Source organism: Trachurus japonicus, chromosome 3, assembly GCF_045865225.1.
Source record: "Trachurus japonicus isolate A0001 chromosome 3, Traja_1.0".
In the NCBI taxonomy this organism is placed as follows: Eukaryota; Metazoa; Chordata; class Actinopteri; order Carangiformes; family Carangidae; genus Trachurus; species Trachurus japonicus.
This window is the reverse complement of record NC_140909.1, coordinates 1858016-1883248: the sequence shown is the minus strand read 5'-3', so window position 1 is coordinate 1883248 and position 25233 is coordinate 1858016. Positions and strand designations below refer to the sequence as shown.

Genomic DNA, 25233 nt, shown 5'->3' with positions numbered 1-25233 from the left:
AAATTCTTTTTTTTTTTTGTGAGAATTTTTATTATTATTGTTTTTTTGTTTATTTGTTTGTTTTTTGAGAATTTTACCACTTTTTTTGTAGAAAATCTTAAACTTTTTTTTTTGTTTTTAACTTTTTGTTGAGAATTTTTTTTTTAACCACCTCTTCCTACAAATGTTTAAACGTTTTTGGAGAAATTGTACCACTTTTTTCCAGAAATTTCTCTATAAAGTTTCCAAAAATTCACACCATTTGCCCTAATTTGAATGTACAAAAAAAGTAACGTTATTCAGTCTCAGAACACATATTTGTGTATTTCTGGTTTGCTTGAAAACTGGGGGTCCGTGGTCTAATTTTTGTCAATTTAGGGGTCCTTGATGTAAAATAGGTTGAGAACCACTGACATAGACTACACCACTGGACGCAGCTATGATGCCAAAAACTCTCTGGAGTGTGTCCTGCCTCTCGCTCTGAAGCTGAACTGTACTGGTGTATCTCCCTCCACTGTGTTGTGTTGTGTTGTGTTGTGTTGTGTTGTGTTGTGTTGTGTTGTGTTGTGTTGTGTTGTGTTGTGCTCCTGTTGTGCATGGCGATGCGAGGTGTGTGGTTGCAGTGGCACCAAGGACACATTCTGAGGGTCAGCAGCAGCAGCAGCAGCACAACAATTCATTCCAGAGCTCCACTCAACATTTTGACCTTTTCAACCAAACAATAACAAAACGTAAAGTCGTCGTCCCTTCGGCCACAGATCAGAGATCAGATCTAATGCAAAAAATGCACAAAAAAAAAAAAAAAAAAAAATCCGAGGAGGAAACTTGCAGCAGCCGTTTGTTTGACACTCTGAAGCGCTCGGCTGTGACATGCAAACGCAAACGCAGCTCAGATGGAGAAACAGGAAGTGAGGCTGTCCGCATTGCTCACTCAGCTCAAGCATGACATTGGAGTGTGTACTGTAAATGTACAGTGCACATGTGTATGTGTGTGTGTGTGTGTGTGTGTTGGCCTGTAACATCTGGGCCTTTCATATCTCACAGCCTCCTGTTCCCACAGATCCAGGGTCAGGATGAGCTTCAGCCGCTGGAAAATGAAAAACACATTTTGCTTCTCGTCTGTCGGAGAAAAAAAGAAAAAAAAGAAAACATGAGCAGGATTTTTTTTTTTTTTTTACTGCGACAGTTTGACTCAAAGTTCAGTCTGAAAACATTTACTCTAAAAGTTTCAAAACATGAGTTCAGTGATTGACGTTAATTATGTTTGAGTCGGTCCCATCAGATATTCACCACTAACAGATTTATCATCGGCTGCTCTGAAGCCGGAGGAGCAGCAGGAAATGTTTCAATGGAAACCATGAGAATACACCGTCCACGGCCCATTTAAAACCCATTTACATGAGCAGCAAGAAACAATGAAAGTCAAAGTTATCACTGTCTAATAGTCCTGAACCAATAGTCCAAACATTCCTGCTCCTTCTGTCATTTATTTACCTGTCACACCTTCAGGATTATCACAGGTCACAGCCACGCTCCTAGTTCTCTAACAGTTGGTTTATTGTTGCTAATGTGTGTGTGAACAATCATCATAGTACAATATATCAGCTGCAAAAACAGTTTCCATGTTGGATAAATATTTTATGTCTGAATTTGTCTGAGGTTTTTATGTCATGGTTGTTTTTATGTTGGTATTAATAGTATATAGTGTTGTTTACCTCAGTGCTGCTTCACCCATCCATCTGCCAAGACTTTGCCATTTTCATTTTCATGTTTTTTATTCAGTTTTAAAGCTGCAGTGTGTAACTTATTTGTCTTTTTATTATCAAAAATCAAACATGTCTTTCATATATACGTATTTCACTGAAGTGGAATCACAGCCGCATACAAATGAAAGCTTTCTGGTACCTTAGAATGAGTTGTTACAAGTCGTTACAAATACATAAGTGGGCGACGCACCGAACCGAGGCGGCCATGTTGCATCGCCATTTTTTTTTACGTTGAGTGGCAGCGTGACTGTAGGTAACCACGGAAACTGTGGGCTCGGCCTGTTAAAACTGTCACCACTGTGTAGTGTGAGGAAGGACGGGGGCACTGGTGTTGCATTCAGGTGCAGTCAGGCAGACGGCCGTCGGCAAACCAACCGGATGTCATTTTACTCCGGTAAAACAATACCACATCACCATGACAACATGTTGTCAGGCCTGTATTGTTTTGCCTCGTGCTGGCGGACCACCAACGCTTGTTTATCCTGTTACATGCAGCGTCTGTTGTCTGTCTGACGTCTGCCCCATTTCATGTGAATGCAACATCAAGAATACGTTCAGATATGCAACCGCACCGCTAGATGGGGGCAATTCCTACACATTATACGTTTAATCAAAAAATAGTTTCAGATTTTATAAATTTTACTTTGTTTGGTGTTTATTTTAATTCCAAATCACCAATAGAAACAGATTGTACAACTGTAACTTCTCTTTTCTTTCATGCTCTTTTTATTATCATTTTTCACCACTTTACCACAAGATATTTGACTTTTAACCTCCTTTATTTTGATAATGCAGAAGGATGTCGGGCTTTATCTGTGTGTGTGTTTACAAACTTCCATGAACGTGTGTGTATCACCATGCAACCAAATCCCCACCTCAGTCAGTGTGTGTGTGTGTGTGTTTAAATAGAGAGTATTTGCCGAGTCCCGGCCCGGCGCTGCAGCTCGTGTCACTCACTGATCCCTCACGCAACGGTGACATCATGTCCTGTTTTAGCAGGTGGAGTGGGGGTGGGGGGTCGCTCCGCTGATTATCTAATGCTGCTGCAGCCAAACCAAACTCTTCTGATACTTTCACAAACATCTGAAGCTGCTCTGTCGAGGAGGAGGAGCTGCAGAGTTGCATGGTTGCACAGTTGCATGGTTGCACACGCTGCAGAGCTGCAGAGCTGCAGGGTCGGGGTCGGGGCAGCTGCATGGGCGTATAATGCTAATGCTAATCCTCTCTTTAGGCCATATGGGGGGGATTGAACATTAAGATTGTTCAGTTGTGTATTTGGCTCTGGCAACAAAGTGAGTGCAGGCTGGTGAACTCGTATAGAACCAGTCTCCTTGTTGTTTACAAAGTGTAGAAGAAAACCAGCACGTAATTTGAATGAGAGTAGGCTAACCGACGAGAGTTTAGCTATATATTTCATGGTTTTCACGCCCTATCACCGTTTAGACAAATCTGAAATGATTGAAGAAACATTAGGCTAATATTTCTGTGTGTGTGTTTTGTGTTAAAAGGTGCTGTATTTATTCAGTTTGGGGGAAAGTGTCTAGAAAGCATCAGAGGCTCAGCGTACGGCAGTAAGCTAATGGCAGCAGCTAAGCTAACAGCTAACACCAGGACGTCAGCTGTTAAAACCCTCCTGTTGTGGGACACGACATGAAACTACTCCAGTTAGCTCAGTCATGTTGTGACTAAGATATCCGCTGGAAAAAATATTTTTTCATCAACTGTTTACTGAGTCATTGAGTTATTAAAGTTTAACAGCTAGCTAACGGTTAGCCCTGCCAATTTACGCTAACCATGACTAATTACAAAAACGTGCACACATACATTGTAATGTTTGTCCAATCATTTGTTTTATAAACTTTACAAATATCAGATTAGTCTAAACGGCGATATAGTGACGTGAAAAATTAGATAGGCTATAGCCTAGCGAAACTCTGGTCTGTCACTGTTGTGCCCGGCCGGCGTCTTGTTGTCATGTGTTTGGCTGCAGTGAAGAGGAGGAGGGGGAGGGGCTGAGTGCCATGGAAGGGTTCCCGGTAAGATTACAGGGCAGCGTGGTGTCACTGGACCAGGCTAGAGTCCTTGTTAGACTCTCTCTCTCCCCCCCAAAGCTCCTTTAGCGCTCCGTCCTCCTGCCTGATTGGCCTCTGACCGAACCTGGAAGGATCGAGCTCAGTGACGGAGCAGAATGAGACTGAAATGGTGTCAACGACCACGATGCACTGCAAAAACTCAAAATCTTTCCAAGAATATTTGTCTAATTTCTTGTCAAAATGTCTCATTTCTAGTCAAAACTAATCTCTTTCCACTTAAAGGGATAGTAGCATTTTTTTTAAAGTGGGGTTGTATGATCTACAAATAGCCCCTAAGTACTTTAATTGCAGTAGCAGACTCTCTACACTCCTCCTGTTAGCAACGCCAGCCCATAATAGCCCTGCCCAGAGATTTACAACATACATTGTTGTGAATGGACCCAAAGAAACGGCCTATTTTCGTGGCCTAAAAGAGGTTTTACCTGAAAAACAAATACACAGTTCCATTGTTCTATAATACAATTTTTTCCAGCCCCTCAAAGTGCAGGAAAAACGCAGTTATTATTATTATTTGTAAATCTCTGGGCAGGGCTATGGGCTGGCGTTGCTAACGGGAGGAGTGTAGAGAGTCTGCTACTGCAATTAAAGCAGATATCAGTGGAATGTTTTTGTTAATATAAGTCCTAAATAGTCCTATTTTCCGTTAGCAATCACTTACATGAAGTATTTCAGCCTAAACACGAGTCTCTCCGTCACTCTGCTCTGCTGTAACCCGAGGAGAAAATTTTCCTTGTGGGATACAAGTGTTATCCAATGAGGGGAGAGAACGGCATGAAGGGCTGTGTGTGCAGCCAAGGGATGCGCGTGAATGTGGTGACGTAGCACGAGGACCAATTGATGCCTGACAAGGGCGGGGGCTGCTAACTCATGGTGCGTTCAAGGAAACTCGTACTTTGTGTTTTTCCTTCCTGTGAAGTCATACCAGTTCGATCTGGTACGAGTTCACGGGTCGGAAGTTACGAGTGGCCGTTATAGGGAACTTTCACAGACAACAGGACGGTAAAAACACGAGCTACGGGTTACCTGGAACGCTACCAAGTCGTAGTTGTGACTTGAAGCTGTAACTTACGGTTTCAAAAGCCTGCCTTGAACACAGCATTAGCCGAAACGGCCGTGCCGATGATATCTGCTTTAAAGTACTTAAGGTCTATTTGTAGATCATACAACCCCACTTTAAAAAAAATGCTACTATCCCTTTAAAATAAGACTCATCACCTAAAAATTAACTTGTTTTTAGATCATTTTCACTTGAAATAAGTAGTAAAATCTGCCAGTGAAAGCAAGTTTTTTGTGCTTGTTATAAGGAAGAAAAACTTGTTCCACTACTGTCAGATTTTTCTACTTATTTCAAGTGAAAATATGCTTGAAAGGAGTAAAAAGTGTCTAAAAACAAACTATTTTTAATATGATGAGTCTTATTTTAAGTATAATGAGATTTGTTTTGACTAGAAATGACATTTTGACTAGAAATAAGACAAATATTCTAGGTAAGATTTTGAGTTTTTGCAGTGTGACGCTCCTGAAGGAGAAAGGGAAGGTGTCTCACTCACAGTCCTGCAGGACGACACAGACTGCATGAGGGAAAATGGGAGTGACATTTTAGGAGGAGGGAAAGTGAAGAGTGAGGAGGAGGAAGAGGAGGAGGAAGAGGAGAAGGAGGAGGAGGACGGGGGAGGAAGAGGAGGAGGAGGAGGAGGAGGAGGAGGCTTTAGTGAGGGGCTGCTCTGCTCCACAGCCCTGGATAGCTTAGGATTGTCCAGGTCTTATGGGGATTTCAGGGGTAATCTGGATAAGGACAGAAATACCTTGAAGGTGAACATTGGAGAAAGTGCTGCAGCTTCTCCAGGAACCGTCTTCTGCCTTTAATTAATTTAACTCTGCTTCTGGACGAAGAGCAAGAAGAAGAAGAAGAAGAAACATCATCTTCACATCAACAGGTTCAGATTCTTCACACCGGGTCCAGACCCGATGATGTGTTTGGAGCTTTATGAAGCTTTTGGGGCTTAAGACGTGCTGAAATATTTCATGTTATGAAACAGAAGGTGTGAAGTTTTAAAGGAATCAGCTTTTAGAGGCCTCCAGGGTCTGAGGGAAAATGTGGCATTGCCTCATGGGAAATGGAGGATCCAGTAAAAACAAATCAAGTGTTGCTTTGATTTTCTTTCTTAGGCTATAATCTCTCCCCAACTGATGAATAAGAAAAGGAAGAAAAATGCTGGATTAACCCTTTAATCTTCCTCCAACGCTTTAACTGTGTCAACGCTGCAGCATCACAGACTTTACCCACCGGAGACCTGGAAGGTTCATGGTCACACTGAGATCTGAGTCATATGGCAGCGACGGTGTGTTTAAAGGTAGAGTCTGGAGTTTTGTTTGTTGCAGTTTCTAAACAAAACATTGAAACTGACAACAAAGGAAAGGAAATACAGTCTGAGTGAAGCTCTGGAGCCGTGGGCCGATAGCCGACCGTCACCAACACCGGCAGCCTCCAGTGTTATGTTGTTATGCCGTTGTGGTGAGCTGGTGTTAGAGGCGGATGCTAACGAGCTAGCTCACTACAACGGCCCTCATACTTGTTACCAGTCGAGGCTAGAGTTACGGGCGGCTCCGCTTCACTCAGACTGTATTTCTTTTTCTTTGCGGTCCTGACTGCTGCTGCTGAGAGAGAGAGACCTGCTAGCACTCGTTAGCATCAGAGACAGCTAGCGCGGCTAGCAGCCCTGAGCCTCGTAGCTTCACCTGAGCTCCGTCATTGGCTGGAGAGAAAACACAGACTCTCTCGCTCTCCACCCAGAAACGTCCACGACACGTGCACAACAAAACCTGAACAAAACAAAGCAAAAGACCAAAATACAGACAGACACAGCCCCCACCACACAGGACTAGAAGCCCATAGGTGATGATTAAAGCAGAAACAGAATATTTTTTGTTAATATAAGTCAATATCTTCCGACGGCAATCACTTACATAGAGTGTTTGGTCTGAAACACGGGTCTGTCAGTCACTCTGCTCTGCTGTAAGCCGAGGAGAAAACTTTTATTTTATTTCCTTGTATCCTACAACCTTTATCCAATGAGGAGAGAGAACGGCATAAAGGGGCGGTCCTCTCTGTGTGTGCAGCCAAGGGATGCGCGTGAATGTGGTGACGTAGGGACGAGGGCGGGGACTGCTAACTCCATCGGCTGACAAGAAGTCAGAAAAACGACCGGATCGCTTACTTCTGCTTTAAGACGGATTTCATTTGTATAAGTGTATAGCGTTTATTTTTGGACACAAAATTGCAGACCCAACCTTTAATGACTATGAGTCAGTTGATAATAATAATAAATCTAGGCTATAAATAACGTATAGAGATAAAAACAGCCACAGATGCACAAACGTTGAGACGTGACCTCATTAAAAACTCTCCTGACTCTTGAGTGGAAATGTTAGAAATCCCAGCTCCAGTTTCATCAGCAATTATATAATATATAATATATATAAGTATATGTATATATAGGCCTATCATATATATTATATTATATGTGACAGTGTGTTGGTGTCTGTAGTGAAACAGCCTCGTGTGTCTCTCTCTCCCCACGTTTTAATGAGAGCATCTCTCCTTGTTGAGTCCCTGAAGGCCTCAGTCTCTCGGCCTGTCGGCAGGAAGCTCAGCGCTGCCAGGCCGCACAGTGACGCACACACACACACACACACACACACACACACACACACTCTGCTGCCGCTATGGACACAGGCTATGCAGCAGCAGCAGCGTGATGAGCTGAGGGAATGCAGCCTGTTCTCTGATGTCACAGCGTGTACCTACAGTTTAATCCAGACCCATGTTTTATTTCAGTTTTATTTCCGTCATAAATAAACGGGCCTGGCGCCGTGTGAGTGTGTGAGTGTGTGAGTGTGTGAGTGTGTGAGTGTGTGAGTGTGTGAGTGTGTGAGCTGCTGCTGCTGCTGATATCTGAGGAACAGCAGAGAGAAACAGGGACAGGTCACCAAGGATGAAGTAACCTATCCATTTTCTGCAAACTCTGTATTTTTAAACCACGGACGTCATTCAAGGGCGTTTGGGACTGAATTCCAGGACAAGTTCAGTCTCCTGTGAGTTACTCGGTGTCTTCCCTACGTGTGTGTGTGTGTGTGTGTGTGCATGAGTGTGTGAGTGTGCGTGTGTGTGTGTGTATATGTGTGTGCGTGCATTCCCGTATGCTTGAGTTTCCGCACTATCTGGTGCGGTAGGAGAGATGTCAGTGCAGACTAAAGGTCAGGGCGTTCTCTTGGAAGCTCGAAAGACAATAAATGTGCATGTGTGTGCATGTGTGTGCACATTTCTGCACGACTGATTAGAAAACTGTGTGTGTGTGTGTGTGTGTGTGTGTGTGTTCTGAGTCGAGCTGCAGTTTGATTTTTATTTTGAAGCTACTTTACATTTCATAGTTGTAACATCACGAATTAGCTTCATCACACACGACACCAAGATTAAGATCCACAGTCATTTTCCAGTGATGGAGAATCGCAGCAGTGAAGTGGAACAGGGTTAAAATCTCCAGTTTGTGCAGGAACATGAGAAGAAACGTTGAGTCTTTTCCTGTTGAGGCCACGTTGATGATGCATTTTGACTCGTCAGTGATCTGGTTTATTGATTTAGTGAAACCTGAACTCTCTGGTCTGGTGTCTCCTCCTCTGTGTCTCTAACCCTCCTCTCCTCCATGTGCATTTGTTTCCAACAATGAAGCCGGTGAGAAATCAATCCATTCTAAAAGAGTCAAATATTAATGTGGATGAATCTACATTACCACTTGTTAATGGGTCCATTTCAGATAAATATATCATTTTGTCTTTATAGTTATTTTGATATTATTATTTAGTGGTCGACTCGCCCAGCATTTCCTAGTTTCCTGGTTTCCTGGACGCTGCCCGGCGGGTCATGGGAATAACGCCGCCGGATCGCTAGTTGGCATCGTTTATGGTCGGCACTACAACGGTATCTGATCGTCTTCCAACCTCAGACTTTCGTTCTCGATCAAAGAAAACATTCTTGGTAAATGTTTTCGCTTTCGTCCGTCTTGCGCCGGTCCAAGAATTTCACCGTGTGCGCTGAGGCTCATGGGAAATGTAGTGAAAACACAAAACTCCTCGTTGTCCCTTTAAATAATAATGAAACCTTTCTGTCGTTGCTCTGGCCTGAGCAGCGAAGCCTCAGTGTTTTCACTCACTCACCTTCAGTTTCTTCTTAAAAACAACCATTGGCTTCATTTTTTTCTTCCTGTTTTTGATTTAAATATCTAATCTGGAGTTTACTGCCCAGTAGGAACGTCTCGGCCCCCAGTGCTGATCTTTCCCATGGATTTTTCCCAGTGGAAGTTTTTTTTTGGTTTTTATTATTTTTTGGTTTATTAGCCTGGCTGACAGATTCATGATGATCCGTGTGAATTCTGTTTTTTAAGTGTGTCATGAGATAATAACACAACGTTACCAGACAGAGTTGTTTTAGAGGGAAATGCAGAGACTGTTGATGAAAAACTGTCCCTGAAGGCAACGCGCATCAGTGGTTTTGCATGAATTTCCCTCTAAAACAACTCTGTGTGGTAACGTTGTGTTATTATCTCATAGCGTGGTGAATGTGCAGCTCACAACTTGTCCACCAGAGCGTTGTGGAGTTGTTGGATTGTGTATTTGATGAGTTTGATGACGAGGGAAACCAAGAAATCCCATAATGAGCCTCCGTAGCGTAGCTCTGAGCAGCTCACGGCTCTGCTCCGCCGTTCTAAAAATAGCTTGCACCGACAATTAAAGGTAACGAACCTACTGCTATGACTATAGGGATTATGGCAATGGGCCGATTTGCCAAAATGGTGAACTGTCCCTTTAAAGAAGTGAAGGTTTTAGGAGTATTGTGATAGAACGTAAAGTCAGACTGTTCATTTCAGTTTTAGAACATCGCTCTTCTCTACACGATGTTGTAAGGTTTTGATCCAGGGGTTCGGTCTTTCCTCTGTGGTTAGTTCCACCAGACGCCAGAGAGAGAGAGAAAGAAAGAGAGAAAAAGAGAGAAAGAGAGGGACAGAAATCCAGAGAAGGAGAGGAAAGCATGTTCTGGTTGAAACGGATCCACAGTGGCCTAGTTTCCCTTCAGCCATGTCAGTGAGTCAGCTCCAGTCTTCTGCCTGGATGACTGAGACCGAGACACGACACGACACGACACGACACGACACGACACGACACAACACAACACAACACAACACAACACAACACAACACAACACAACACAACACAACACAACACAACACAACACAACACAACACAACACAACACAACACAACACAACACAACACAACACACACGCTGCCTCCGCTTCCTCCAAATGGATGAACCGTAATCACATCAACACATACGACACATGGCACACTGCAAAAACCCCAAATCTTTCCAAGAATATTTGTCTTATTTCTTGTCAAAATGTCTCATTTATACATTAATACTAACCTCTTTCCACTTAAAGCAGAAGTAAGTGATATATTTGTGTTAATATAAGTCTTAAATAGTTATATCTTCCGACAGCAATCACTTCTATAGAGTGTTTGGTCTGAAACACGGGTCTGTCAGTCACTCTGCTCTGCTGTAAGCCGAGGAGAAAACATTTATCGTATCCTACAGTTTTTATCCAATGAGGAGAGAGAACGGCATGCAGGGCTGTGTGTGCAGCCAAGGGACGCCGTGAATGTGGCGACGTAGGGACGAGGACTGTTATGGTGCGTTCAAGGAAACTCGTATTTTTCCGACCGTGAAGTGGTACCAGTTCGATCTGGTACGAGTTCACCGGTCAGAAGTTACGAGTGGCCGTTATAGTGACTTTCACCGGTAAAACAGGTCGGAAAAACACGAGTGGGTTGCCTGGAACGCTACAAAGTCGTAAGTTGTGACTTGAAGCTGTAATTTACGATTTCAAAAGCCTGCCTGGAACGCAGCATTAGCGAAAACGACCGGACCACTTACTTCTGCTTTAAAATAAGACTCATCACCTAAAAATAATCTTATTTTTAGATAATTTTTACTTGTTTCAAACTAATTTTCACTTGAAATAAGTAGAAAAATCTGCCAGTGAAAGCAAGTTTTTTTGTGCTTGTAATAAGAAAGAAAAACTTGCTCCACTGTCAGATTTTTCTACTTATTTCAAGTGAAAATCTGCTTGAAATTAGTAAAAAGTGTCTAAAAACAAGCTACTTTTAATGTGGTGAGTTTTATTTTAAGTAGAATGAGATTTGTTTTGACCAGTGCAGACGTTTATTTTGAAAGGGGGGGGGGTGGATGTGTATTCATGCTTTTAATTTCAAGCTTCTGTGGATGAAACAACAACTGATCTGAGACCAGTGGAAATCAGCATGAAGGGAAGGACATGGAGGGACAGGAAACAGGAGAAGTTGTGTTACTGCAGTCTGGGTTTAATCACTGGTGATGGGTGTGTGTGTGTGTGTGTCTGTGTGTGTCTGTGTGTGTGTGTGTGTGTGTGTGTGTGTGTGTGTGGGGTTCCTAATGTAATCATTTTGTTTTCTAAATGAATTCATTCAGTCCAGGGAGATAAATCCCATCATCACGGCCCATGAATGGAAAACAAAACACTTTTGATGATTTGGAGAAATTAATAGTAGAAAATGAAATAAAATCCCTGCTGAGTCATTATTACTAAGAAAATACCCACTCATCATCATCAGCATCATCATCATCATTTGCTTCACACTGAGAAACACAGATTTTGGAATAACAGAGCATCTGATGAGTTCAGATTAAAGGGACAACGACTCAAAAAGTGTGTGTGCGTGTGAATGTGTGTTTGCCAGTTTGCATTAACTTGTTTTGCAGTGTGATGTGTGTGAAACGCTCTGTGGCCTGTTGTTGTAAACCTAGATAAGGGATTAAGCCGGGATATGTTGGTTATCCTGGCTTGATTTAGCCTCAAGTCGGTTGTTCGAAAGCTGGATACCTTTATCCTGGTCAAGTTACTACAGTATGTTGATTTATTCTCTGCAGCTAGCCTGCTCCAGACCATAATAAGTAACAGCCAGCCAGGCTTAGTTGATTCTGTTGTCTTTATCTGTGAAGTGCAGCAGTCACTCTGATCAGAAATCAACGTGTTTCATACAGTTATTCCATCTTCTTATGTACATATTGGCCTGATTTCTAAACAAATAAAATGCATTTACAATAATCAAAAAACAAGAAACATTTACAATATTAATTAGGCTTTTCTTTTTCATAAGTAGGCCTATTCATGTGCTTCTCACACTGAATCTTTGCATCTGCCAGCGCTGCTTCTTCAGATACAGAGCTGCAGATATCTGACAGTTTGTGAAATCTGTAAAATACATATAGCACAGAACTGTGGACACTGTGGCCGTTCTTAGACAATACTCACTATTTTCATTATCTGACTGTGTCCATCTATAATATTTTCTATGACCACTAGTACTACATCACTGGCTTCTCATAAAAAGCAATGGAGCAAAAATAGCATATAGATTTATTTTTTATTTTATAAAATATGTAACAAGATATATTGGCCTATTGCTTGAGGTAAGAAAATAAGAATCAAATTAAATGTGTGAGCAGCCACCTTCCAAATAATCTATACACCTCATGTGAACATTGTTATCAGCAACTTATTGAAGCACCAGACTGCATAATGTTCTTATATTTAATTCATTTTCACCTGTTGCACTTTTGGCCACTTGTATATTTGTGCTGTATGAACTTGACTTTAGATTTGTGCAATGAATCAACTTCCTCTGCTCATCATTAAGGCAAAGTGCACAACTGTTAATCTGTGAAAGGAACTTGAGTTGTGATGATAGTTTTGGATTATATTCAATTAGTCCTCAGTTGTCCAGCTACAAATCCTGCAGAGTTCCCCTTTAACTTCCAGGTGCAGTTTCATTGTGTTGAACAGATGTTATTTAGATCCACTAATGTAAATAGAAATGAATGCAGCTCTATTACAGGACACAGTGAGTGTGTTTTAATTGCCAGGATTCATGTTTGGTTTTAATTTGGCTCCTGCACAATTGAATCTTCATAGATAGATACTGTTTATTATTGCAATTTAAAATACACTAATAATACAAAGCTCAGCAGATTATCTGACCGTATTTGTTTTAGTTTCTTCAAAGAGACGAGGAAGGAACATCTACAGTTTTTATTTCATATTTTAAAAAGCTCTTTTACAGCAACAAAAGAACATTTTGTCCTTCAGTTCATCTCACTTGGTTTTATAATAAATAAATAAGTGAATCCAGAGTGAGCAGTGGAGCTGAGCTCATTGATCTCGGGGGGTCGGGGGTCAGGAGAAGTGGCTGCAGGTTTCTGAAACTCCATTGTCATCGATGGCTTCGCTGCAGCAGATCTGTGTAAAGTGGCCGCACATGAAAGTGAATTATTCTCTTTGAGGTGACACACACAGACACACACACACACACACACACACACACAGACACACACACACACACACACACACACAGACACACACACACACACACAGCACGGCCGGTCGGTCGGTGGGTCGGTCGGCTGGCTCTACTATCTGAGCGTCTCAGCGTGTGGCGAGAGGCTGATGTGACATTTAGCCCATCACGCAGCTCAGTGTGTGTGTGTTTGTGTGTGTGTGTGTGTTTGTGTGTGTGTGTGTGTCTGTCTGGGACATAGTGTGCGTCCTCTACACCTGTGGCTGGGACTCTGTCCTGTAATCAGACCTAATGAAGAACATTGATTCATCTCCATTTGATTCACACTTTTAGACCCGAGAACACAGAAATACTGACGATCCTCCTCCTGTCTGCTGCTGCATTTAAAGGGATAGTTCAACATTTTGGCAAAGAGGGAAATACAGAGACTGCTTGATGAAATAACTAAAATAACTAATCTGGAGTTTATTGCCCAGGAGGAACGCCTCGGCCCCCAGTGCTCCCACAGAGTTGTTTTAGAGGTAAATGCAGAGACTGCTTGATGAAAAACTGTCCCTGAAGGCAACGTGCATCAGTGGTTTTGCATGAATTTCCCTCTAAAACAACTCTGTGTGGTAACGTTGTGTTATTATCTCATAGCGTGGTGAATGTGCAGGTCACAACTTGTCCACCAGAGCGTTGTGGAGTTGTTGGATTGTGTATTTGATGAGTTTGATGAGATGAAACCAAGAAATCCCATGAGCCTCCGTAGCGTAGCTCTGAGCAGCTCACGGCTCTGCTCCGCCGTTCTAAAAACAGCTTGCACCGACAATTAAAGGTAACAAACCTACTGCTATGACTATAGGGGTTATGGCAATGGGCAAAATTTGCCAAAATGTTGAACTATCCCTTTAAACATTCTATTTAAAGCAGAAGTAAGCGATCCGGTGGTTTTGTCTAACTTCCTGTCAGCAGATGGAGTTAGCAGTCCCCGCCCTCGTCCCTTCGTCACCACATTCACGCGCATCCCTTGGCTGCACACACAGAGAGGACCGCCCCTTTATGCCGTTCTCTCTCCTCATTGGATAAAGGTTGTAGGATACAAGGAAAGTTTTCTCCTGGGCTCAGAGCAGAGCAGAGTGACTGACAGACCCGTGTTTCAGACCAAACACTCTATTCACCACTTTCCGTAGAACGCCGCTGGGCGTCGCCATGACACTCAATTCACCGACAAGTCGGTTTCGCACTTCTGTCTCACTTCAAGCAGAATGGAGCTAGCCTAGTAGTCTGTCTTAGAAGTGTTTTTATTATTATTACAAGTTCATAGAATGTCCTCCGGTACGACATGTGCTGTTGTTGGATGCACAAACAACTCAAGGAAAGTTAAAGATTTTATGAATGGAGCCTGTAACGACCATAAAGCCAATCGCAAGAGTTGTGGATTTCTTTCTTTATTTTTTGCTTGTCTGCATCACCTGTTTAATGCGAGGTGGAGATTACGCCGCCGCCGCATCAGCTGACTCCTCTGACTGGCGGAAAACGTTTAATTGCCTACCGGTATGTTGATTTACACAGGTTACACACCGCTACGTAGCCACGACAGTGATCACTGAGGGTGTGCGGTGTGCAGTGTGCATCAGCTGTTTAATGCGAGGTGGAGATTACGCCGCCGCCGCATCAGCTGACTCCTCTGAGTCAGTCTGACTGGCGGAAAACGTTTCCCTACCGGTATGTTGATTTAGGTACACCTCTACGGAGCCAGGACAGTGATCACTGAGGGTGTGCAGTGTGCATCAGTCCACACACTTAAAACTTTTGGACCGTTTTGAGCGCACCATCCTGGCTTGTGCTTCTTTGAATGTCGCGCTTTGACTCCCGGTCCCGTTCACTCCCGTTTACATTTTTTCCCGTCACGTCCCGATCACGTGATTCAAAATAAATTGACTCCCGAATCCCGCGGGAATCCCGATAAAATGTCAGCCTCTATTGTGGATGTCCGGTTGCTACGTTAGCCGCTAGCTGTTGCTACGTAAACAACCGACTTCCGGGGTGGTGTGACGCAATGGATCATGGGAAAATAAAGTGGTGAATAGAAGTGATTGCTGTCGGAAGATAGAACTATTTAAGACTTATATTAACACAAATATTCCGCTTACTTCTGCTTTAACCACATGGAGAGAAGTTTTCGTGATGTCAGAGAAGTGAAGGACTTGGTTCAGAGAATGGGAGGAAGACAGAAAGTGTGTGTGTGTGTGTGTGTGTGTGTGTGTGTGTGTGTGTGAGTGTGTGTGTGAGCCGGAGCACTGCAAAAACTCAAAATTTTACCTAGAAGATTTGTCTTATTTCTACTCAAAACAAATCTCATTCTACTTCAAATAAGACTCATCACATTTAAAAAGCAGCTTGTTTTTAGACACTTTTTACTTCTTTCAAGTCTATTTTCACTCGAAATGAATAGAAAAATCTGACAGTGGAGCAAGTTTTTCTTTCTTATTACAAACACAAAAAACTTCCTTTCACTGGCAGATTTTTCTACTTATTTCAAGTGAAAATTAATTTGAAACAAGTGAAAATGATCTAAAAACAAGTTGATTTTTAGGTGATGAGTCTTATTTTAAGTGGAAAGAGATTCGTTTTGACTAGAAATGAGACATTTTGACAAGAAATAAGACAAATATTCTTGGAAAGATTGCGTCAAACTGAAGGAATCTGGAGATTGTTAGTGAACGGAGGCAGGCGTGCACGTTTTTTTTTTCTTTTTTTCTTTTCTCCTAAGAAGGCCGAGCGTTGAGCAGCGAGCAGCGAGCTGCGAGCGGTGAGCAGCGAGCGGCATCCCAAGATTCCCTGCATCCTGGTCCCAGCTCTGGGCTGCAGGAAGCTGTTTACTCTTTCTATCTCTCACTGCTGACGTCGGCGCTGCGAACAATGTCATCCAATTTCCTGTTTTTCACTTTAGTGGAAAGCCACTCTCCCAGTAGTGTGTGTGCATGGCGTAGCGTGTGTGTGTGTCTGTGTGTGTGTGTAGCGTGTGTGTGTCTGTGTGTGTGTAGTGTGTGTGTGTGTGTGTGTGTGTAAGACAGAAGCAGGAGGAGATGTATAGGCCGGATGCCTGTAGCAGCAGGATGCAGAGGGTCAGAGCAGCAGCTCCATGTGAACGTATGAGAACAGAGTGAGTGAGTGATGTCATCAGCAGCAGCTCCATGTGAACGTATGATGGTGCCTTCATGTGCTATGGTAATTATGGTATAAACTGTAAACTGTTTTCTTGTCTGTAACAACATCTATGTCCCGTCTGTCCGTCCTGGCTGAGGGATCCCTCCTCTGTTGCTCACCCTGAGCTTTCTCAGATTTTTCCCTGTTAAAAGGGTTTTCCATGGAGTTTTTCCTCAGTCGATGTGAGGGTCTAAGGACAGAGGATGTTGTTACGATGCCATGTAAAGCCCTTTGGGACAAACTGTTTGTAAAAACGGGCTATACAAATAAAATTGCCTTGCCTTGCCTACCAAAAGACGAGGTGAAAAGTGCACATGAACACCCTCTCATGTGGTATTTTCCACTGGGCAACTCCTAGAATTTTTTGATGCCCGAGCTGCCGAGATGAGAATAACCTTTGACCTTTTCAACATGGCGGCGAGCATCGCAAGATTGGTTAATGGTAAGCAAGGCAAGCCTTTAGAAAACAGTTAGCAGCTATTCACTTTATGTATTCGTGCATGTAGAGTAAAAAAAAAGCTTTTAAAAAGCTAGCCAAATAGCCAGTGCTAAATCTCCATGAACATTAATATTTACCGTTTGAGTTTTGATAATTCATCTTCTTGCTGTAAGAGATCAACTAGGCAATCAAAGATTGTTTTACCCCATAGATACAGTACACCTAGATGCTGCACGTGTATATCTATGGTTTTACCCAAGTAACAAGTCTGAATCTGTGTGTTCACCATCTTTATTTTCTCTGTACAACAACAAAAGCACATGAACACAACGCACTGGTAAATACCAGGTCACAAGTGGAAAATACCATCTGTACCGTAGCACCTGAAGGCAGCATGAGATCAGAGTGAGTGATGTCATCAGAGTGAGTGATGTCATCGGCAGCAGCTCTCAGGACTCTGTGATGATGTCACAGGGGACAGGCTGCTGTCGCCATGGAAACCGCTGTCACTCCACAGTGAGAGAAAGAAAGAATTTTAAGGGAAAGGGATTTTAGTGTTGTTTCATGTTGTTGTTGTTGTTGCTCCGTTTTACCGACCGGGCGGCCCGGGGTGTGTGTGTGTGTGTGTGTGTGTGTGTGTGGTCAGATGTGGGAATTTATTTCTTCTTTAAGAGGATGTGTGTTGGTTAAAGACAGTGTGGTGTTGTTGTGTAGGTTGTTGTACACGTTGTTGTGCACTTTTTTGTAGCCTACACATTGTTGTTGTGCACTTTGTTGTACACATTGTTGTTCCTACACTTTGTTGTTGTGCACTTTTTTGTAGCTACATGTTGTTGTGCAGGTTGTTGTTGTACACGTTGTTGTCTACACTTTGTTGTTGTACACTTTGTTGTACATGTTGTCATGCAGGTTGTTGTTGTGCAGGTTGTTGTGTAGTTGAATAGTGTTGATCAGGTGTTTGTGTTACTGACTCTGGTCCTTTGTGTGTCTGTCCTTGATCTCTGTCTCTGATGCAGCAACTGAACAACAACAACAACAACAACAACAACAACAACAACAACAACATAACCTGTTGAGCTTCGACACTCTGAGTTTAAACTGTTCAACTCTTTAATCAGATTCGTTGAAAACAGCATGAGCTCTGACACACACACACACACACACACACACACACACACACAGGTTCACACCGTCTCAGAGACACACAACGTCCATGAGGAGGAAGACGACTGGTGAATAACTCCTAGTGGGGCGACAGCGTCTCGTTTACACAACATGAACTCTCAGGAGCTTCACTGAGGAACGAAGAGGAAATGATCTGAGAGACGAGATACTATCATGTCACACAGCTCCACGGTTAAAGGAGGATTCCGGTCATTTTTGACGCCTAAATCGTTGTGCTGATGGTTTGGTCACCCAGTGTTACACCATGGCTACCCGGCGCTAGCGATAGCCACAACGCTAACCTATGGGGGCAATTCTTTCAACCACAACAAACACTCAGAAAACAATCAAATATCTCTGGTACATGACTGGAATCCTTATGGGGCGTTCACACCGGACGCGATAGACGCGAATACAATCGCGTCAGACGCTTCATTCGCGCCGCTTGGTCATTTTGGATCATTCGCGTCCATCGCGTCATTCACGCTTGTCGCGCTAGACGCTCCGCCCGTTAATTTTTGAACCGGTACTGTCAACCTGCTCTCTTTCCACGTCGATCGTGGCTGATATCACCACCGTTGCTGCACTGTACTACCGCTGTACAAGTCTCAGAAACACCGGAAAACCACCGCCGTCGTGTCTGGGTTCACTGTGTGTGTGTGTGTGTGTGTGTGTGTGTGTGTGTGTGTGTTCACTCTGTGTAGAAGACGGCAGCGGTGCTCACACACAGCTCATATACAATTAGCTTAACTCCTTCATGTTGTTCTGAGTGTAAACAACCGTACAGAGAAGTGACGTCGTTGGCTTGAACTCGTCGCTGATTGGATGTCGCGGATCGATGCCGCCTGACAAGTTCAATATTTTCAACTTTATTCGTGTCGCTCCAGACGCTCCATTCGCGCCGCCTCCGCCTGAATCGCGTGTCATCGCGCCATTTACATTGATTTTCAATGTAGAGTTGCCGCTCCATTCGCGTCTGTCGCGTTCGGTGTGAACGCCCTTCAGACACCACTGAACTCATATAGTGTAGAGTAGAAACAGTATAAACTTTGTGTTTTTGCATGTAGCCACTCACCTCAGATAGCTGAACTCTGAAACGTCCTGGAAAGACATTACTATCCCATCACAGAGCACCTGCTCTCCCCGCCACAGAAACTAACACTTTTTCCTTGTTGTGATGATTTCTGTACAAAAATAAATCATCACAACAAGGAAAAAAGTCATGCAGCTACCATAGATATTTGATTGTTTTCTGAGTGTTTGTTGTGGTTGAAAGAATTGCCCCCATGGGTTAGCGTTGTCGCTATCCCTAGCGCCGGGTAGCCATGGTATATCTCTGGTTTGCCTGCATACATTTTTTTTTTAATAGAATATTTTTATTGTTTTTTTTCAAGAGAAGTTTAACGGCACAACATAAAGGGACTGTGCACGAAAAAACATATACAAAAATAGACAATAAGAAAAACAACAACAAAAAACAGACAAACATTTACATTGCAGTTGCGTAAAATGAAAAAGAAAAAGATTAGTACATTATGGTGGGCTATGTGGCAAATGTATACACATGATGTTAAGTAGTAAAAGTCCATTACATCTGGGGTGCATTAAGAAAATAGGAGAATTAAAGCCTATTTCTAATGTAGTCCATGAATGGCTTCCAAATGTTCTCAAAGTTATCTGAGGAGCCACATACTGTGTATCTCAACTTTTCAAGTTTAAGGGGCTGTATGATTTCTCTCAGCCACTGAGTCCAGTGCCTGTATCAATTTTAGTCATGTTTTTGTTTTTTGCTCCCTCCAACACTGGGCAAACATCAGGATTTAGGGGTCAAAAATGACCGGAATTCTCCTTTAATGTATTTATTCTCCTATCTAATTCTCCTTTAAGAGTAGGGGAAACTCCAAGCAGCAGCAGCAGCACAGTTCAGTGCATTGAGCTCAGAGCTCTGTGGAGAAGTGTTTGCTCTCTGCTGCTCTGAAAACTGGTCGTCTGATTAACAAGTGGCCCTGCACACACACACACACACACACACACACACACACACACACACACACACACACACACACACACACAGACACACACAGACACACACAGAGAGAGCAGCGAGCGGTGGAGCAGAGCGGAGAGCAGGAGGGGCGGGGTGGTGAGGATGACGTGGACATACGCAGCATGGCCGACATGCTCACTCACTTCCCCGGCTTTGTTTGCCTCTGGGCCGCGGCCAGCGTCGTGTTTGCGGGATGCAAATGCTTGGCTGAGTGATTCACTGCAGTGTGTGTGTGTGTGTGTCTGTGTGTGTGTGTGTGTGTGTGTGTGTGTGTGTGTGTGTGTCTGTGTGTCTGTGTGTGTGTGTGTGCATGTGTGTAACTGTACGAGAGGAGCACATCATCGCCCGGAGAGGCTGGGAGACTGTGTGTATGTGTCTGTGTGTGTGTGTGTAGATGTGTAGATGTGTGTGTGTGTGTGTGTGTGTGTGTGTGTGTGTGTCAGGCTGGCAGGCTGTTGGAGTTGCACAACCTCAGCTGCAGTTGCGTTGCTTCTGTCAGTGTCAGTTAGAGAGGGAAGTGTCCGCGGACGGAGCCTCGGCAGCTCCAGGCTCCTGCGGCCAAACTCCAGACGTCAAGACCCCGACCTCACACACACACACACACACACACACACACATCTACACACAGTGGAGACCTGATTCTTTTATTTCTGTGTGTGTGTGTGTGTGTGTGTGTGTGTGTGTGTGTGTGTGGTGTATTTCTGTGCAGCTGCCTGCAGAGGAGAGGAGGGCTGATGGATTAATCTGATTTTTCACATTCTTCACATCTCAGAAGCAGAGAAGGAGGGTTGAGCTGAGAGTTAAAGTCCCGTTGAACCGATCGATTATTCATGTGCAATGTGATTGATAAAAGTCTGCGCCAAATATTTGTCTCTATTATTTTCTATTCACCTGTTAAAGCAGAAAGACGCAGGAACTGTAGGTTAAAATGTGCTCCTATCATCATCATCATCATCATCATCACACACTTTGTTCAGACGGTGCAGGCCTGTAGAGTGTAGTAGTAGTAGTACACTGCAAAAACTCAAAATCTTACCAAGAATATTTGTCTTATTTCTAGTCAAAACAAATCTCATTATACTTAAAATAAGAAGTAGCTTGATTTTAGACACTTTTTTTTACTTCTTTCAAGCATATTTTTACTTGAAATAAGTAGAAAAATCTGATAGTGGAGCAAGTTTTTCTTTTCTTTCTTATTACAAGCACAAAAAACTACGCATGGAACTAGGCTATATTCCCTTTTCCATAACTTCTCCCTTGCTTAAATGTCTATGTTGGAAAATATTCAGCCTAAATAAATAAATAAATACCTCTCATGGTGTGCGACGCCATTTTGCTATGACGTAATTCCGACCGACTCGGGCTGCTTGGATCTGATCCGAGTTCCCGAGTCGGAGTCCCGACTTCAAGGGCCGTTCTGTTGCATTTTTCCGATTCGGAGGTTGGATCTTTCCGAGTTCTGAGTGCAATTGAACGCAGCATAAGTCTAGTGTTTTCCTTTCTGGCACAAAACTCCAGACCCAACCTTTAACTATTTATATTAAAGGAATAGTTCACCCAAAATTCAAATTTCACTCATTATCTCCTCCCCCTCATGTGGACTAAGGGCTGGGAGAAGTTTCAGAGTCCTCCGTGGCTTCTCTGAGTTACAGGGGGTCTCGGCGTAGTAGTGCATGTCCATATGACGGTTGCAAACGGATACCAACTGTCTTCGTAACAAAAAGACACACCAAAAAACATCCAAATACCTCCATGCTGCTCGTATGTAATGTCCGTCTTGTACTGAAGCCCCGATATTATATTATCCTATTTCAAGCTTGTTTGTAGCGGAAGCTTCTCGAAGCTCCTCTTCCTGGTTCGCCAAATTTGGACGAACTGGGAAGAGGAGCTTCCGCTACAAACAAGCTTGAAATATAGACTTATTTAATTTTTTTTCGGGACAATTTCGCATTTCTGGGCTTCAATACAAGACGGACATTACATACGAGCAGCATGGAGGTATTTGGATGTTTTTTGGTGTGTCTTTTTGTTACGAAGACAGTTGGTATCCATTTGCAACCGTTATATGGACATGAACTGCTACGCCGAGACCCCCTGTAACTCAGAGAAGCCACGGAGGACTCTGAAACTTCTATTTTGGGTGAACTATCCCTTTAAAAACAACACGCATACCATAATCCATCAACCTTTAAAAACAGACAAACAAAATAAGGACATATTCAACACAGAACTGTCCAGCTGTCGGAATAGAAATAAATAAAGGAGTAACTCAGCAGATGCAGATGAAGAGGAGGAGGAGGAGGAGGAGGAGGAGGAAGAGGAAGAGGAGGAGGAGGAGGAGGAGGAAGAGGAAGAGGAGGAGGAGGAGGAAGAGGAGGAGGAGCAGCATCACCGTGTGTTTAGTCTCTCTGCTCCATGCGCTCAGAGTCGCAGGAAATCAAAAGTGACAACAGGAGTTTCAGTTTAAACTCCAGTTGGACGAGTGTGGTGTGTTGGTGTGTTGGTGTGTGGCATTTCTATATGTAAGACCCTGTTACACACACACAGTAACACACAGTAACACACACACAGTAACACACACACACACAGTAACACACAGTAACACACACACAGTAACACACACACACACACAGTAACACACACACACACACACACAGTAACACACACACACACACACACAGTAACACACACACACACAGTAACACACAGTAACACACAGTAACACATGCTGGGTGTGTGTGCTGCACATGAGGCCGTCGTCATGCGACCGCGTCCTCGTGTCTGTGACAGATCAGATGATCACAGAGCGTCAGCGTGCAGCGACCACCACAACAAACGGCCCACTGTCGCCATGACGTCAATTTGGCCTCGACCGACGGCTAATCAGCTTTTTTTTTTTTTTTTTTTTAAATCCCCTTTTTGTGTTGTTTCATGATTTGTTTTAAGGCTTTAACAATTTAGCAAGACGTGGTTTGGTGCTCTGACATTCCTCCTTCCCTCTCTCTCCTGTATTCCTTCCTCCTCACATGTGTAGATTGTTTACGGAGAAGAAGGAATTCTAGAGGGATGGCCGTCCGCAAAGGGGCTCGGTTGCTATGGTTACTAACCCCTGAGCTGGGTTGCATTTAGCAGGAAGGAAGCTAAATTATTTGCAGACAGATCATCATGTAGGGAAAAGCATAATTTAATGTTTGATTTTGTTTGTGACGGATGAGACGCTTTCGATCCTCCACTGAACGAACAAGTAGTGGTGCTGTTATAGTGTTAATTCAATGAGACGCCTGTTTCCACATAGTAAATATCACAGCTGCAACTGTGGAGTGTTTGTATGAACCACTGATTCTCATATCATTTTCCTTAATTAAAACCATCAAAAGACAGACAGATTGAAATGTCTGTTCATTTTGTTTATCGAGTGTAAGAAAAACTGTCGTTCAACTGATTAATTGACTAATTACTGCAGCTCTAATGTGTATTTATATTATATTATATTATATTATATTATTGGAGCATTAGTTTGTGCATCACTTCAGTGTTGCAGCTGATGAGGGTGCTTCATATAATAAGTTTATCTAGGTGGATACACTGCAAAAACTGAAATATCTTACCAAGAATATTTGTCTTATTTCTAGTCAAAACAAATCTAATTATAGGTATTCATCACATAAGACTCATCACATAAAAAGTAGCTTGTTTTTAGACACTTTTTTTTACTTCTTTCAAGCAGATTTTCACTGGAAATAAGTAGAAAAATCTGACAGTGGAGCAAGTTTTTCTTCCTTATTACAAACACAAAAAACTTCCTTTCACTGGCAGATTTTTCTTAGTAAAAATTTGTTTGAAACAAGTGAAAATTGTCTAAAAATAAGTTAATTTTTAGGTGATGAGTCTTATTTTAAGTGGAAAGAGATTAGTTTTGACTAGAAATGAGACATTTTGACAAGAAATACGACAAATATTCATGGAAAGATTTTGAGTTTTTACAGTGTAGTCTCATCATAACCTTCAACAATGCATCATTACTTGGTTGTTGTTGTTGTTATGAATCTAAAGTAACTAGTATATATTGTATTTATATTATTATATTATGTATTATACTATTATATACTATTATATTATATTATCCTCTTTAACACCTTTGAAACTCAGTCTTCTCTCATCCGGATGGTCTTTTTATTTGCCTATAATCAGAATTATTGATGTGTTTGATCGGCCACATGTTTCTGCAGCTGTAAATCAGGATTATATTTATTTTCTGCTCCATGTCTGTGATTTATTATAGTTGAATCCCACATAGCTCTTGTATTTATATATTTATATGTGTGTGTTGGTCTCTGGGGGATCTGATGGATCATACACATGAGTGGCATCGCTGTACGATGACATACTGTCCTGAACATGAACAACTCGTCATATATCATGAGAGTTTGTCTCCTTATTTGGCGACGGAGCTGTTTTATGGTTGTGTTTGTGCCAGCTACACTCCCTGAGCAGAGACGCTGCAGAAAGCTTGATTATTATTGTTGTAAAGTTAAAAATACAAAATTGAAATGTTTTTTTTAATCCTGGTTTTCTTCTTTTTCTTCTTCTCTTTCAGACCACGTTAACAGAGGTGCAATTTGGACCAATGAAGTTATTTAAAGACCCACTTCAGGTACGGTGAAACAAAGACAAACACGTGAATGACTGGTGTGTGTGTGTGTGTGTTAATGTGTTCAGACGTCGGTGTGGTATCGTTCAGGAGCTTTTAGCAGCTGAACTCGGTGCGACTTGTCAATATTTGGGAGCATTTTTCCACGATTAGTGTTTGAAAACGCGGCTGTCGTCGCCTTCCCCTGTTTGTTTGCAGTCAGAACTAATCTAGGTTTTCTCAGAGATACCGACACCTCGACACAGACTAAAGAAAACACACTTCACATGCAGAACAGAGAGAGAGACAGAGAGAGAGAGGGGGGGGAAATAAACTGTTAATGGATGTATTGTGTGAGATGCAGCCTTGGGTTGTCAAGGCAACATGGCCAAACATTTATGACGGAGAACATAGACCATACCATAATGAACAATACAACGTTATGGAGGATCCATGGACCCGGATGTTCAGTGG

General features: G+C 42.7%; 1 protein-coding gene across 1 annotated transcript in view; it reads left to right on the top strand.

Annotated features, from left to right (window-relative positions):
• Positions 1-25233, top strand: part of pde8a (phosphodiesterase 8A) — an 85718-nt gene that overhangs the window by 14885 nt on the left and 45600 nt on the right. Inside the window, exon 2 of the mRNA XM_085804811.1 lies at positions 24727-24783. Coding sequence (XP_085660937.1) covers positions 24727-24783 — 57 coding nt within the window. The remainder of the gene's footprint in view (positions 1-24726; positions 24784-25233) is intronic.